At 44.1% G+C, this 17,809-nt stretch overlaps 1 protein-coding gene across 1 annotated transcript in view; it reads right to left on the bottom strand.

Annotated features, from left to right (window-relative positions):
* The window catches only part of AFF2 (ALF transcription elongation factor 2), a gene marked incomplete at its 5' end in the record, with an annotated part of 339,688 nt that extends 327,230 nt beyond the window's left edge, over positions 1-12,458 (bottom strand). Inside the window, one exon of the mRNA XM_082488379.1 lies at positions 12,412-12,458. Coding sequence (XP_082344505.1) covers positions 12,412-12,458 — 47 coding nt within the window. The remainder of the gene's footprint in view (positions 1-12,411) is intronic.
* Positions 12,459-17,809: the final 5,351 nt, after the last annotated feature.

Here is a 17,809-nt window from a genome sequence, read left to right on the forward strand (position 1 = left end):
CTAAATTGTAATTTCGCATTAAATATTTAGCTTAAAACCAACAACCATGCACTTGAATTAGAAGAATGTTTTAAAAACCACTGGAACCGTGACAGATGAATGACAGTTGGACAGTTTGATCACAACTGACAATTCACATTTAAGTTCAGAGGAATGCCCAACCTTCATGTCCTTTTAAATCAGCCGTAAGTCAACATGCGCTTATCATTAAGCACGCACTTGCGTCCACTGACGAAGGCGTACTCACAGTGAAGTACTGCGTGTACTTAAATAGCTTGCTGAATCCGGCAATGCAGGCCCATGTGGCCACGCCGCTAGAAGCCAGTATTTTCCGATTTTTGACAGTCACCCTTTGCCGCATCTCCCATTTGTTCCTGGCTGGGTATCTTCTTTGCCATAACATTTATAAGCCCTCGTATTACCCCCCCCCCCGCCCAAAGCTGTGACGCAGTCTTAACCACAACTTCGAAAACACACTGACATTATAATACACAAACACGTACAGAAGATATACACACTCAGACACACCAGGGGATAAAACAGACTGGGAGGAAATGAGGAACTTTATGTTACTGTCTTTTCTAATGAGATAGAAAGTGGCAGATGTAAAGATTTCATTCAACCGACAATCTCTTTTATGATATGAATAAACTACTAAAACAGATTTAATCCTTTATAAAAATCAGATTATAAGAAGCAGACAAAATCACAACTTTATTCAATACGCCATTTTATCCAGTGTGACTAATGCATTATTTGTATGAAGTTAAAGTGGAGCGTTGGAAAGCTATGAAATAAATCAAATGCTCTACTTTATGTAATCTTAACAGACAGATCCCATTAGGATTCTACTATGCATAGCTGTTGGTTAAAATCATTGACCAGTATCCTTATAAATTAATCAACTGAGGTAATGCTGGCTTGGCTGTCATCATTTGCTCCTAATCTACATTTAGAATTCACTTCAACTTTTCAAGCCCTTTGGAATAGGTTTATCAATTCTCTCACCCTTGCTTCAGACATCCACCTAACCATTAATTGTTTACAAAAGACCTAGTACAATGGAACTGTATCATTTATGTTCCTTTTCTTTCCACAGATATTAGAGCATATATTGACACTGCATTATAATTAGTTAGAAAGATATTAAATCTTAACCAAACATTCTATCTTGCCTCAATTTTTTGATGAGACTTTATCATTGAAGCTGAATTTTCAGGCAGATTGTGTGAGTTTAAATAAGTGAGAATCATTTCAAAATCTAAAATAACCCTGATCTGGTTGAAATGCAGCTAGCAGAATACTCTTGGTTATGGATACAGGGGAGAAGAAAGCCTTCTAGACGTCAGGTTATTTGTGGAGCTCTAATGTGTTTTCAAATATGAGACTTCTATGTTATGTCTGTGTATTTTATGCAGTTTCTAGTCATGTTTGTTAGATATCTGCATGTCATGTACTGCAAGATTCATGAGCAGCCTACAACCAGGCAAAATTCTCACGCAACAGCTTGTCTTGGGTAACGGGGAAAGAACCAGGCAGAGTGAAGTGACAGGAAAGTGTATTATTTATTATCCTGATGAGGGTAACACCTAGTCATGGTTTACGATCCAAACGTGCTCAATGTCCTGATGATAGGGCTGTATGCTTCTGAATGAGCACACAGGTGTTTTCCTACATAAATATCAAAACCCTCTTGAATTATGTTTCCTTATCGATGACCCCTCTACGTGCACATTAAAGAACAGTCAGTTTGGGCAAGGGCTTTTTAGAGAGAGAGGGAAAGACTGAGCAGAAACAAAAATATCACAATAGATTGCATAATATTTCTGGAGCTCTACCACAGAGTAGGTAAAGGTCATCTTGTCCAGAAATGGAGTGAGAAAGCCAAGGAAGCTCTGGCTAAACATGTTTTAGAGTTTACTAAATCAATGAAAAACTTCAACAGGCTGCAGTGGCCTTCGGCTCAGTCCTCTAGTGCAACTTTACTGGCCCACAGACAATTATCAAAGCCACGAAGACAATACGTCTAAGTATGTACGCTACTAATAATCTCCCTAACTGCCTTAAAATGATACACAGGATTTCATCAAAATTCATTCCCTTCTTCAAAAGCCCATTGTTAATTTCAGAACCAAATTCCACAAACATAATCTATTAAAACACATATGTGCAAATACCTCCTGCTTTTCTGGGACATAAAAATGAAGACCATCAACTGCTTTTGCTGCCTGTTTTCCCTTGAACCTTGAAAGAAAGGAACTTTGAATAAAATTTTGCCTCCATATTTAGTTTTTTTTACATCACAAAGATGTACTCTTCCTAGTGCTTGCTAAACGCAATGCAGTAATTTGTATCCCCAAGTGGTATAAATAGAAAATATGTTCTGTCTAATAACATATGTGAAGAAAACACATGCCCAGGGTTAACCAACAAAGCAGCGGTCTGCTAGAAACAAAGGCAGCTGGCTCAAAGACCAACAATGCTTCTGAAAAAGAGTGGATGTACTATTCAGTGAAGCATCCAAGACATGACGTTTACTTAAGCTACAGCTGCATATACAAAGCTTTTCTGTAAGACCCGGGAAATGACAAGTCTTCTGGAGTAACAAGACCGTTCTGTCTCCAAAAGGTCCATGGCCTTCACTGTCCAGCTGAAAGCACAGTAAATTATATCAAATATGCACACTGTAAATAAATCCTGCCCTTCAGAAGAGTTTCTCTGCTTTGATTACCTTTTCTTGAAGATATGCTCTGCCCAAATCCCACCGTTTCTCTTTATGGGCTTGCCTTTTCCCTACTAATATATCTGCCTAGGTTCCTGTCTTGCTCTATCACCATAAACATTCATAAACATTAAGGGACTTAACCTCATCACACCCCTGTAGAATAGGAAAATATACCCATCAGAGTGGGCAAGCAATGAACTGGAACTCAGCTGACAGCAGTCCTGACCAACGGCTAGTCCTGCAGGTCGCTTCGCTCCTCTCTTTCCATTCCCCCATGCATAAAAAGGGGTAATGATGACAACTTCTCTGCAAAATACCTCAGTCTACCAGGAAAATTCTGAGATGTTATTCTTCTCACTTTACAAAAGGAGGTAAAGCAGAGACATAAATCAACATTGCTTCAAAAGGTCTGTGGCCAGAACTACCATCCCGTTTTTCTAAAAGTGGGTCTGATATCATCAGCACAAAAGTTGCATTTGACCATTTGACACAGGATCTCAATGCATAAGCTATGCCATAGACAATCTGCATCAGCACTGTTTGCTTTTCTTGTAGGAAACGCAGTACAAGCAAGCTAGTTAAGGACTATATAGCTAGAGTGAAGTTCAGAGTAGAGAAAATGTCAAAAATAGTTGCCAGCTGACCCCCAGGAAGATAAAAAAAGTGAACAGAAACACCAGATAAAGGTAACTACACAGCTGGCCTCTCTCTCCCATGCCTGAACAAAAAAAAAAAAAAAAAAAAAAAAAAAAAAAAAAGACAAATTACCAAAGATGTAAATATCATTACCCTACTTTGACAGACACCAAGTGACTTTCCAAAGGCAGTAAGGCAGCCAGTGGCAGAGCCACTAAGAGAATCCATGTTCTGTTCCTAAATACATGCTCACCTTGGTTTAGCAAAGTTAAAAAGGACGACAACATTTTTGCCAAGTATTACCGAAACAAGCAAGGCAACTTGGCTCCTTCACCAAGCAACCGCGACCCTCAGCCACCGGCCAACGCCTCAGCCCCTTCACCTATCCCTCTTCAAAGGCCTGGTGAAGACAAATGGGCCTTCCAATGTGCAACGAAGCATAAGGCCATGAAAATCAAAGGACTGCTTTTTGAGTAAATATGAGCTCCACAGCCATTGTCCTCTCCCACAGAGGAGATCTATGAAAATGCTTACTATAGCATATGCACAGTATTCTTTACAGCTCTGCCTCCCCGCTGACCACCAGCCCCAGGGCCCAGTCCGCTTCCCATTACAATCAGCTTCACCACACCCACTGACTTGTATTGGAATTCTTTCAGGGACCCTAACTAATGAGTTTTTAAACACTTGTAGACAGAGAAGATAATTCCTCATCATTATTCTTCATAGGAAACACCAGGAAGAATGTCATTCCATTGTTCTACAGGAAAGAAACTGGAAGAAAAATCACTCCCGCATTCAAAAGAGCAGCCCAAAGTTTTGATACGTGAATTGCCTACCCCAAGCCACGGGTGGCTCACCTGAGAGTTCAGGACGGGGACCTAAGAAGCGTGCAACCTTCTGAAATTAAGCCCCCTCAAATCATCTCTCACGCTACCCTCTGTGCAGACAAAGAGGTCCACAATCAACAGGAATATATTCTTCCAAGCCTTGAATACTACGTTATACATACAATATAAGCATGGCTACTGACAGCAGCATAGAAACAGACTCACCTAAACACTGTATTACTGCAGGATCTTAGTTTCCCTCATGACAAGAGACTAAAATAAATGGGAACTGGCAACCTTAATGACATTTTGTATTTCCTGATTTTGTATTTAAAGCCATGCATTTGCTTTTGTCTACTGACAGTTGTTTGCTTTTTTCATAACAAATGAGATCTTGACCTAAACCAGTGATACAGTAAAGGATGAAAAAAAGAATAAGTAGATCTACATAATGGATTGTTACCCTCAGACCTAAAAATATTTTAGATGAAAAACATTCTATTTTGAAGCCACCTTCTCGGCACAGACCACAAGCCACCAAGTACTGCTCTGTTTTTACCCAGTCTTACTTATAGGTGTCTCTCACTTTGTAGGATACAGATACTATCACCTATCATACACTTGAATGACCAAGAAAACTTTTCAACTATGGTCAAATCCCGACAATAGCCAATGCAAAGTGTCATGAGGAAAAAACACTAGTCTCAGTAGTAAGACCTCTGCAGGTTTGAGCCCCAGGCACTGAAAGCAATGTAGAGCTACCGAATTTACTTATTCCACAACGTCATGTACACCCACAGCGATAAAAAATAGCTATTATAATACTTGTCAAAGGAACAACTGAGTGATTTTTAACTTGGTGCTCTATCTTGTTCTCTTTTTTACTGGTTGCTAATACTCCACCCCTATAAAAACACATAATTATGAGTGGGCTATTCATGTCTTACTATAACTGGTAGCACCATGCAGCATCTGAGTCAGGAATATGAATTGCTGACTACAGTTCCTCACTAAACAAGACACTGTACATAGTAAATGGCATTGCCCTATTCCCTGTGTCACCTACAATGAAAATCACTTTCCAATTGTGGTATCATCTCCCACTCTCCTTAAACCTCACCATTTCAAATCACCTGGAACAAGGCTGCATCGATAATCTCCCATAAAAAGCCACAGATTAACTGCTGAGGTCACATAAAGAAAAGAAATTCCACAACTAAGTTTTCTTCTCTCAGTGGCTTGATTTGAACACATTCATAAAATGTCATTAAAATGTGATATAAAGTTTTACAGAAGAAGAGACTACTGACTAGACCTTTGTTTAACAGTCGTAATAATTTACGGTGTGGCTCTGCTACGTACAAGTTAAAAAACAGCCTCTTCATGATAAAGCAGTTTCTAACAGCTGGGAAGTTAACTGCAGGAAGTTTTGGTTTATTCCCTTACCTCAGCTCTCTAGTTCCATGTTATTTTTTCAGCACTACAAGCCCAACCTTGTAAATCCATCGTAGTGAGTGCACTCAGCAGCAGTCTTGCTGAAATTAAGGAGCAACTTGCAATTATTTTCAAGTTTCTGCGAGACTAGGCTCCAGTACAGAGCTTTTGAAAACAAACTCCCAAGCTCATTTCCCAAAATCTTCACTCGCAAATGCAGACTGGATATCACATGCCCTTTGTGAGAATCTCTGGTCAAACTGTGTCATTAGAAGTTACTCAAAATGGAGCTGAAAAGCTACTGACGTGCACATTGCCATCCTTCCTCTCATTTTTTATCTCTGCACTTGTCCATTAGTCAGGAGTAACGTACCTTCTGACCTCTGACCAAAGCTATTAGAACAATTTAACAAATATTTTGATTACAAAGCATCAATATAGATCATTCAGTAACAATAAAAGAATGGAAGAGCTGTCTTTTTGAGTCACTGTCGTGACTTCCTGACTACATTATATTACGAGTGGTCTGGAAGGTTATACTAACATGACGTATTACTGGATTGACTATCTTCTTTTTCAATGCTTAAGAAAGAACTCTTAACATTGCAAAATCCAGAGCTGTGGCACAGTTGCAGTTTTCAGCGTTAATAGACGTTTGATGGCTTTATAAAATCTATTCTGTAAACTGCAACCAAGAGAAAAGATTCAAGCTTTCCCCTCCATTTTTCTTTTCTTTCTTCTCAAAAGAAAGGCAGTAAATTTGAATTAGACAGGTTCAGAATTGGGCTCTGTGGAGTTTTTCCACATGCATAGTATTAGGTGTGTGCAAAGGGCCTTGCTGATCCTGGTCACTGGAGAGCTGCTCCACATTTCATGAAGTCCGCCTTTTGGACAAAACAGGGTCAAATCCAGTACACTCTGAAGTCAATTGGGAGCATCCCCATTGATATCACTGGCTACTGGCTCAGGCTCAAGTTGGAGGAAGACATGGGTATTTTATGGTATTTATTGATCATATACGTTTAACAAGCATCCAGGAGCCCAATCCTTCAAGTCCGCTACACAACAAAATTCCATTACTTCAAACCAAAGGCACCAGGGAAATACAGGATGAGGTCTACCTGCTTAGATGCTTATTCCACATACTTCATGGGTACAGTGTGTAAAATATTTCCTACAATTCTTCCATTTTTTTTTTAAATAAGATTGAATATTTGCATTATTTCTGGCTGCCCAGTTACTTGTGCAACTACGTAAAACTGCTCATAGACTTCAGGCAAATGGATGTATATTACACAGTCCAAAATAACATCAGTTTCCATTACCAAAAACATGGGGTTTAGTCATTAGTAAAACATGTCATACATTTTGGGAGTGATCAAGAACCCATTTCAGTAAAACTGAACTTGAAATAATCTGAGCTGTTTCAATAGGACTGCCTGTGTGCTTAAAACTACATACCTGTCTATCAACCCTGCTATGTTAAGGTCCTCGAGATTTTTTTAAATCTTAGAAGCAATTTTGTCCCATCTCTTATGATGGGAATTTTGCTTAACTCCGATAAAAAGAGAATTTGGGCCTCATACCACAAAAAGCATCACAGCACTCCTTCCACAATGCTGGAGCACACTATCTCTGTCCTAAGAAGCTCATAAAGACCAACAAGGTCCAAGCATTTTTTCAGAGATCATTTAGTATACTTATTTAACTTAATACTTTACAGAAAGTAACATTTTCCCCTTAAATTATTTAGTTAAATTCCAGGTTGCAGTGACAGTCTTGTCAGACGGATAAAGGGAATAATTCTGCTTGACTGAAGGACCTGCATCATAACACCCTCTTTTACTCAAAAAGAAAATCCCAAACAATATAATTGGCATTCATGTACAAAGTGCTTAAATGCTCTGAAGTTCTGTCTGGCTTCTGAACAGCTGAACAGTAGTTGAAGTATCTACTCTCCATCCCAATTTGTATATTTTAAAAGTCATTAAATTCTTGAATGAATCATTAGGAAAACAATTCAAATGCTGTTAAACTGATTGTAATTTTGCCTCATAGGATAGATGTGAGCTTAATGTTTGTAAACGGCCAAATTCTTTAAAGATTTGCACTCCATGGAGTTCAATATCAACCAGGGAAGAATTACTAAATCAGGATGTACGTCAACTACAGGTTTTGGCCCAAGACTATTTTTGGTCTTTCTCAGCTGCATGTTTTGACAGCATCTAATCCTCCTCACCCACCCACCCGCAGCCACACAATCTATCCATTTACACTTTCAAAGCAAATTGAAAATGAAGCGTTTTCAAATAATTACTCGGGGATGTCTGTAATACAAATCCAAAAAGTAACTGCAATTCAACTGTAATATTTCTCAAGGAGAAGAAAGGGAGGGGGAGAAAAACCTTACAGAAATCCATTCAAAATGTGACTTTCCCCTATACTAATACTCTCACCATCACCCCCCAAAAAAATTAAAAAAAAAAAAAAAAAAAATCAATCTAATTCCCAAAGAGCCTATTTAATCTATTTCACACATTCCCATCAGAAACACAACACTGTTTCCACATTCAGAAGAGTTTTCATTTAGCCAGCTATTACAGACACTGGTGAAAGAACAGTAACCGAGAAGGTCTTCTGCAGAGGCACCAGGCAAGGGGGAAGGTGGGCGAAGAAGGGGAAATACCCATGGCTGGAACTGAAACAGTTCACCTTTGTCTGGAGAGCAGGATGACCCCCTCCAGGTTGAGGACTAAGTACGCGCTGCTGTGGCGTGCGGTACGCTTCTGCAGTCATACAGGAGAGGAACCTGGCCCACAGATGGCCTGTTCTCAGCTTTGTCAGCCACAAACAGACCTTTGAACTTTCTATTTATATAACAGTTTAGTGAGTTTAAGCCTCTTCCTGTATAACTGGCAGTTTGCTGGTTTTGCAGTAATTAGGCTACTTGTGATACATAATATAAAAAAGAAAAAAAAAAAAAATGAGAGGCTGTTTCTCTGCAGCGAGAAGTCTTCCCCATCACAACCACCACACAGCTCCAACGATACTCATACCTGCTGATCTTATTTCCCTCTGCCAGGTTTTATTTCATATACCTCAATATGCATTTTCCCCGCTAAGTATTTTCTCCACTTCCACTTTTTTTAAAGATTGGAGGACTTAAAAATTATTAATACCAACGACAATAAATATAACATAAACCATGAATCTCTCTGCCTTTGTTTGTGTTAGTGAGGAGCTATATATTCTGGGGTGGTTGGGTTTTTGTTGGGTTTTGTTGTTTCCCAGCTGCTGATTAATGGCACCACCTTACTCCGTAAGCAGGTTCAAATCTAGCCACACGGTCCCAGGACACTTCAAGATTTCATTTACTTGGTTACCACAGACAAGCGTGGAAAGTGATTTAAAAGATGAAATTTGATTTTTAACAGCAAGTGGTCCCCTTGGTACACACAGGCATTCAAGCTTTTCATTATATCCATCTCCCTTCCTTTCTCCCTCATAGACTGGCTCATATTAAATGCAAGCCCAGGTGAACGTTTCTTATTCATCCAGGAATCATAGCAGACTTTAGCTTTGGCCCTTTCACCTCAGCCACAGTTTAGATTCATTTAAATTGTTTTGGGTTTTTTTCAGCTTTTCAAGTCTGGCAAAACATCCACTGGGATATCTGTGGCCTTATTTTACACATTTTACCCCCCCCAAAAAAACCCGCACCAACATTCCACTACCCTCACAACCCCATTCTTGATGAAGGTTCAACCAAACACCTCATTCTTATACTACTGTGATCTCTCCTAATGTGGGAAACTGAGGGCTGATTCTGCAGCTTGGATCAAGACAAAGCTCCCACTAATCATCTGGAATGCCAGGTGAGAATTTAAGAACACATGTAGTGGCAGCACACGCTGTAACTCTGTCAGTTTGTGACAAAATACATTTCAAGAAGTGACACAAAGACATACCTCGGGGGGGGGACGGGGGGGACACGGGACATGACACCCCGTATTTTTGCCCATCTGCCCAAAATTTTTGAGGAGTCATTTCCTGATATAATGGCAATACATAGAAAAGTGTTACCTTCACACCTCTTCATTGGATTTAAAAAAAAGAAAATAAATAAATCTCTGCTTGAGCTATAGTTTTATATATATATATATTTCCCAGGCTAACTATGTTTCTGTTGTACTTTGCATACAGATAATACATACAAACACCCACACACACGCTGTAGGCCTGAGCTTGCCTTCTTGGCGATTGCAGCACAGATTAGCAGAAGTTTTGGGTTTGCAAGGAATGCAGAAGCGGGTCTCTAATTGCCTTATAAATGCTTGTGAAACACATTTTACAAAGGCCAGCTTACAGACAGCAGGAAGGAGGACAGTTTCAAAATAAGAAGCAGCGATTCACACACCATTTTATAGATACTTATTTGTAAATATTATGAAGTAACCATACCATATTGGATACACAGACAAAAAATAAATCAATCCTGATGGGTGAGCATATGTATTTCTGGGTGTGTAGAGATGATGCATGTGTAACATATTACATATATACACACGCACATATTTATGCATAGAAGAGGTAAATTCAACTCTCCTTAAGTAACGCAACTACTTGTCAGAAACAGAAATCTTTACACTTAAAATAAAATACACGTAATATTTGTGTATACATGTACATTACGTACATACGTATTGTATACATGTGCATGTCCAGATACTAATTGGATTATTAAAAGCTAAATCCAACTTGATCTCTGCAATAAGTAATTGTGTGTGAACGCCTGTGCCATACAGAGAGTTTGTGTAGATATCAAACACTTTGAAACAGTCAAAGTAAAAACGTTTTTTCCTCACGGACCCTAAAAACACTAAACCAAATAAATTTCACTGTACTAAAGCAAGCAAATGGAATTTCTAGAACAAATGGCAATATGTTCATATTTTATGGAAAAACAGAGGCACAAGAGTTCCCTTCTTTCTAATGCACATCTCTAAATCCACATTAAACCATAGTCAAATGAAAGTAAGTTATTAAGCAAACATTAAAACTCAATACCTATAATATGCTTAGTATTTGAACTACACCCACATATTGGGTTGTAACAGCTTCTATTAAATTAATGATGTTACCCACACTATAAATTAAGCAAATGGTATGCAAATATTATTTGAGTAGTAATACGGTGGTTATCAGTTGTCTGCAAAATAAATTAGTGTAGCACAGTAAAGATAGTGTGGTAGAAGCATAATATTTAATTGAGCACTAATTTTATTGTGATTATTACTTTTAAATAACAACAGCATGGTTATTAAAAGATGTAATACAATGGTTTATGCAGAGCTGATAAAACGTGCACATGATCCAAAATGCCTGCTTACAGATTAATATTGATATAGTGTAAGTAATTTACAGTTCCAAGGATTTACTCCAAACTGCTGTAAAATAGAACGTGACAGGTATTTGGTTCTGATTATCTTGGATTTGCAACCATAGCTGTTAGACTGCGTTTGGCAAAATGATAGTTATTAACTAAATATATTATCTTTTTCCTAGACATACCTTTATATTATCAACAAAGTAAAGTAAACCCTCTGCAAAACATGAGGTTCAAATGCACACATATAATCTGTGTGACATTTAGAGATTAGTATCACAAAATACAGTATTTTAGACTCTCATTTTCTTGGCAAACTGCGCTCCAGCCTAAAAGCATTTAACAAAGCAGTAACCAGCCACTGAATTTCACCGTGCGTAGTTAAAGAATTATAACTATATTTGCTAAATTGAAAAGTAAAGAAAGACCAAATAAAAACAGTCAAAGAATAAGCATAATCTCATTAACCAGCCGGGGAAGCGACTAAATACGTATCCAAATTCTAACTTTCCCAGCTACTTGTCACCCATCGAAAATTCCTTAACATTCACGCCGGTAACAAGTTTATAATACACTTAAACAGATGCACCGACCTTTCCAAGGTGTGCGCCTATGTGCAGAGCGGTATAAACCTAAAATTCCACTCTTCAATAAATAAATAAATAAATAAAATAAAAGGAAGAGGCGGGGGGAGGCGGGGGGGAAGACCTGTTATACTATCACCGGGACTGATCTTCCCACTTCCAAAACTTAACTTCAACCACGCTTCACCCAGAAGAGGAAACCCGCAAAAACAGCCGGAGAAGCCCCCGCGGCTGCAGCCGAACTGTGCCCCGCACGCCAAAACTAACAGTTGCGGTTCCCCCCGTGGAAGAAACATTGTCACTGACAGCAGCAAACACACCGCCAGCGGAGCCGCGATCCCGGGCCGAGCATCGCCCCCTCCGCACCGCGTCCCTGCCCGGGGAGCGGGGCTGCTGCCGCCGCCGCCGTTCCAGCCGGTACCCCGGCACGTTTCAGCGCTCCCTCTGCCTCTCCCCCCTCCTCCTCCTCCAGCCAACTTCGCCCCCCGCAGCCGGGGGACCGCCAGCTGCTCCCCGCCGGCCCCAGCCCCGGCCCCGGCCCCGGCCCCAGCCGGCGGCGCGGCCGCAGAGCGTGGCCGGAGCTGGAGCCGGTCGGCCCCGGCGGCGGCTGCCCCAGCGCGGCTCCGCTCCCCGGCGGGCACCGGGCGCTTCGCCCCGCAACAAAGGCTAAAGGACCGGGAGCGGGGAGGAGAGGCAGGAGGCAGCTGTTCGAAGGAGAGGGGTAGACAGACGGGGAGGGGGGGAGGAAGAAAAAAAAAAAAAAGGCAAAACCACAAACCAAACCAAAAAAAAAAAAGCACACCCAAAAAAACCTACCACTGCTGCTCTAAGTCCCAGTCCCTGAAAAAGTCGAATAGGTCCATAACGATCTGGTGGGGAGACTCAGAGAAGTGGTGCCCCCTCCCCGCCCCGCGCCGAGCCGAGCCGCGCCGCGGAGAGCCGAGCCGAGCCGAGCCGAGCCGGCGGGGCTAGGGCTGCCCGGCCGGCATGGGCAGCGGCGCCCGCCGCGGGGCCGCCCGGGGCTCGCCGAGCGCCGCCGCCGCCGCCCGCTCCGGCCGCCGCCAGCAGCGCGGCGCGGCGCGGCTGGCTGCCTGGCTGGGAGAGGCAGGCACGGCGGCGGCGGCGGCCCTGGCGCAGGCACACAGGCACTCGCACACCACACACACACTCACACACAGGCTCACTCGCACACCGCGAGGGGAGGAGCCGGGGCGGCCCGAAGCCGCGGCATGGAGCCGCCGCGGCAGCACCGCCGGGATCTGGCGGAGCCTCGCAGCCCCCCCCGGCCCGGGGAAGTTTTGCAGCAAAGGAGAAACAGCGGGGATGGGGATGGGGATGAGCGGCGGGGCTTCGCGCCTCGGGATAATCTGAGAGCGTCCTGGCTGCCCTCGGAGCGGGGGAAAGAGAAGTGGGGGTAGGGGAGAGGAAGGAAAAAAAAAAATTAAAAATAAATAGGCACCTATAATTTAATTGCCAAAGGCAACTCCTGTGAGTGAACAAGCGTGACCCCCGCTGACACGAGAGGTGGCGGGGACGTGGCACGGACAACGCTCTGGGTCAGCCGTACCGGGAGATGCGCGGGGGCAGGGGAAAGCGCGGCCCGGCGGGGGCTGAGCAAGAAGGGTCCTCCCGAGCGCTCTGGGGTTCGGCTCCAGCTGAGCAGCCGCTGCCCGCCGGCTGGGGTGGCCGCCCGTCCCGCCGCCCGCCTGCTTCGTGGGCGCCGGGAAGCGGCACAGCTCACCTGCAGGGGTCCGGCAGGACACGGGCATCCCGCAGCCTCCCACCCCCCTCCACCTACCCCGGGGGAGCCCGAGCAGGAGCCCCAGGCAGAAGGAGAAAGGGGCCGATTGCGCCCTCCATCCCCTACATCAAATTATTCTCTTCCCAGGTTCACACCCCCTGTCCACATGCTTTTGTATCCCGCTACCTTCTAAACACAGTAACTGATATCTCATGATTTTCCACATCCATTTTATAAATATAAAATTCCAGATACATATACCCACTGAGCAAACAATTACATACATTGGTATCGCAAAGACAAAACCAGACCTGTGTTCATTTTAACCCTGGTTTTCCACAGGACCAGATGCACCCCAAACTTCCCTGTGTGCCAGCAAGTCTCAGGGACTTGGTGTTGGTAAAGTTTGAAACGATCCTTGCTTTGGTGGGCTCCCACCTCTACCGCCATGGCCCAGCCCTGGGATGCTCATGCTGCCCATCACAGCAGCCAGCTCTGCCACCACAGAGACCAGGCTCCAGTGCACCCTCTAACAGAAGCATCTTTAAGGGCCTCCTCAGAATTAAGAGGCAAACCCAAGATTATAAAGTAGATCAGTGGCAGAGCAGCTAATGTAATCGGTACATTTTGCCTTCCTGAGGAGTACATGGTTGTGTTACAAGTGCTATTGGGTTAACAATATTGCTGAGGAGAAGCTGTGGAACTGTTATCAGTGGAAGTCAAACGTGACGGACTTCATCATCTTAGCTTGGGCTTCGCTGCAAGTTTCACGTTTGCATTGTGTGTCCTGTGGGCCCCCAAAAGGGAGGGAGCTCGAGCAAGGCTGCGCTGCTGACAGTCTGCGCTCGCACCTAGCGAAACCCAAAGCACTGCTCCTCTCCCCGCTGTGGGCAGGCAGGTGCACGCAGCGTTTCCTTCCTAGCATCTCTGTTTTCTCCACAAAAAGACTCAGACATGCTGCTCTGGGCCTCGAGCTTTAAAACAGCATGAGTCAGGCCCCTCTCTCTTCTGTTTCTTATTTTAGCGTCATCATGGGTTTTAAAAGCCCTATTAAAAATCATAATTTGTGGCCAATACTTTGAACCAACGTGGGAAGCAGGGTCACATTTCAGAAACAGGTTCAGAGGGTTTTTTTTTTAAAAAATTACTATTACTAAAAGCAAAAGCCTAGTATGTCACCTAATCACTTTCATTCAGTAGCTCACCTATTTTCGGTATCTTGAGCTTGAAGCATTAAACTCAACTAAAGGACTTACTAAAAGCATTCCGCACAGGGACTTGCAGGAGTTGGCAGGTGTGCTGCCCCTGTTTTCAGAGGGGTTTGGTGGCCGCCAGCTGGCCGCCCCTGCACCCAACGGGGCTGCGGCAGCACTTGCGCTCACCCAGCAGGAAGGGAAAACCCTTCCCAGGTATTAGTGCCTTCGCTTTCTTAAAGTAAACCCCTTTCAATTCTTCAGAAACTAGCAAAAGCTGCACAAAGTAGTTCCTGAAAAGGCTTTCAAAGCTCATTCCAGCAAAGATAAGGGGTGGGAGATCCGGCATGAGCAAGCAAACCTTGGGAGATCATCCCTTTACTCACAAGTGATGTGTTTGGCACCTGGAGCTCCCTGAACACCCCGCGCCCTCAGCTGCGTGAGAAAGTTTGTTCACAAATCGGCTTTTTGCAGTCACATTTCAAACCGCCCAAGGACGTGCCTGAGTGTCACCGCCGCGGACTCCCAGCCAAGGCTGCGCTGGGGCCCAGCGCCGGACACGCTGCCTGCTGCCACTGGGCTGGAGGGAGGGCTCCTGCTGCCACCCCTCTCCCCAGGGACACAGCACCCTGCCCCCCCCCCCCCAGCAGCCACGCTTGACCCCACACCACCTCAACACACACCAGCCGGAGCGAGAGCTGGCCCAGCTCGCTGCCTGCTCCCCGTCACCGCCGACCACGGGCACGCAGGGCAGCGGGGAGCGTGCCGGGGCCGTACCCGCTCCCGTGGTGCGAGGTGCCGGGAGCAAGCCGCCTCTGCAAACTGCCAGCGCGGGGGCAAGCGCAAGCATGAGACTGTCCCAGCTTCGCCATCAAGTAGCGAAGGATTCATTTACCCCAACTGCCAGGAATAGAAAGTTCAACCGCCCTCAGCATGGCCACTTTTACAGTTATGGTGGAAAATACAACTGTAGTTCCCAGCCCCTGTGACAGCACAGGACAGGGATAATAAGATCAACAAGCTCCCCTGGCCCCGTTCACCGCTCTCCGGCCCCACAGCCTGCTACAAAGGAGAACGCTGGCTCAGCACGGGTCAGGCTCTGGTTTTGCCGACAAGGCTGCCGGCTACGAGTCCTGCTGCCATTTCCCCCGCCCCTGCCCTGCGCCAGCCTGCCCTTCCCCTGCCCATCCTGCTCTACAAGCCCAGAGCCGGCTCTCTGGCAAGATGCTCCTGGTGGGTGGCTTTGGCAGTTGTCCCCATTTAGGGTTAGAGGAGGAGGCAGCCTGCCAGAGCACCCCGCCGTCAAAGGCGCAAATGCCTGGCCCCCTCGGGCAGCAGCTGCACAAGGCTGAGAGCATCCTACAACCAAGGGAGCTGCTGAGGTTGCACCAAAATGGTCGGCGCTCCCGCCTGTTCCTTCAGGTTCACCAGCAAGCAGCAGGATACAGGGTTTGAAGTCAGGAAGGGGCATTCCAGCCTCACCCTTTCTCTTTCAAACCTACACGTATCCCATGCTAACCTCGTTACCCAAAGGCTTTGCACACACGCACTGCTTAGGCAAAGGGAGATATAAAGGCAATGAGGAAGACGTGGAGAAGTGGTAATGAGGGCCCGTTCAGTGCTCTGCTCCAAAGGCAGGGCTCAGCAGCCGGGCTGCAGCTGCCACAAGCCACCCTCTCGTCCCTGTTCTTGAAGGAGGAGTGGCAGGACTGTGGCCACGGTGGGTAGGGCAAGAGAGACCAAGGCCAGCGGTCCACAGCCGCAGAGGCGAAAGGTAACTGAACCACAACCCTTGTGAGGCAGCACGGAAACCTTTTCTGCTGAGAATACTCCATTTGATCCAAAGAAAACCCCATCTTTCCCACAAAACAACAAGAACAAAATCACAGTTTTCTATCCAGAAAATGTTAATGGAAAATTTGTGCCCAGCTATGCTGTTGAATACAGATTGGAGATATTTGGATTTCTGCGGAAAGGAAGGTCAAGTCATTTTCACAGTGTGAAAAATGAAGCTAACAGAGTTCATATTTCTCTGTGAAGCAATGATTGATTTTTCTTTCTGTGTCTCATTCATACTGCACTAAACATGTATAGAGAACAAACTTGTAACACCTAAGATAAAGCACACAGATTACATTAGTACATTGAAAATTAAGTTAACATTAGCATCTGTTTGAAGGTAGCACAAGAACATTTAGCCCAACTCTGTGAGAACAGGCCATTGGCATGAGTGAATAAATCTTATGTCTCCTAAAGCTGCTATAACAGAAAAAAAACAAATCACCATTGAGATATGCATATATAAAGTAGGAACCCATCATATGCTGCCTCCGTGGCTGAACTTCCCATTTCAAAGTCCATAAGAATTTTAGTTACTGAAAGTATGTTGTTATTCAGTTTCAAGTGCACATGTATAGCTAATCTTTATTTTCCTGACACCTTAATTGTAATTATCATCTCCATGCTGCTTGAGTGATTTATTTAACTGTGCAGAGCTATTCTCTTATTAGCGTTATTATTGTATTAAATTATTCTTGTTTCATAAAATGGGAGTAATCATTCCTGAAAATATATTGATAAAGTTTTCTTACTGTGAGAAGAGGGAACGTTTTCACATCCTGCTGAATAATCCTTCCTTCAGTAAGTTTTTCTAGACTCCTTTAGGAAAGATGGTGTTTTGGTATTTTTATTATATTAGAGTTCACAATGGCAAGCTCATATGTATCATACGTTCAGACATGTCCACAGCTAGCTGCAAAGACACACCAAGTTTCATCATGCTTTGCTCATATAAGGTGCGCAGTGGAGGTTACAAGGTCCCACAACAGTCAGATGTGGATTGGTCATTGGGGATTTCAGCTCCCTCTTTCGGTACCTCTCCGTATGTTGACCACGTGTCGGCAAAAGCCCCGGGAATGCCATTCAGGTGGGGAGAAAGTCCTCCCTAATACATCTTGTAAACTATTGCTTTCAAGAGATGCACACAGATAACCCAGCAATGGTGTTAGAAGTGTTGTGGTGCTGAGACTGCAGTACAGAGTGACCCTACCTGACCGAGGCACAGCTTCATCATGACCTTTTGCCACTGACAGGAAAAAAAATAAGGGGAAAAAAAAGGCAGCAACAACAAGATTCCTTTCCGTTACTGTCATTCTGCACATTAGCTGGGCAACTCTTTAAACACTGTCAGAATAGTCTAAACTTTCCAAACTAGGCAAGGCAGACACCATATCCAAAAACTATGAGAAAATCACTTTTCCGAAACAAGAAACCAAAAAGG

Source organism: Vanellus vanellus, assembly GCF_965231255.1.
Source record: "Vanellus vanellus genome assembly, chromosome: 10".
NCBI lineage: Eukaryota > Metazoa > Chordata > Aves > Charadriiformes > Charadriidae > Vanellus > Vanellus vanellus.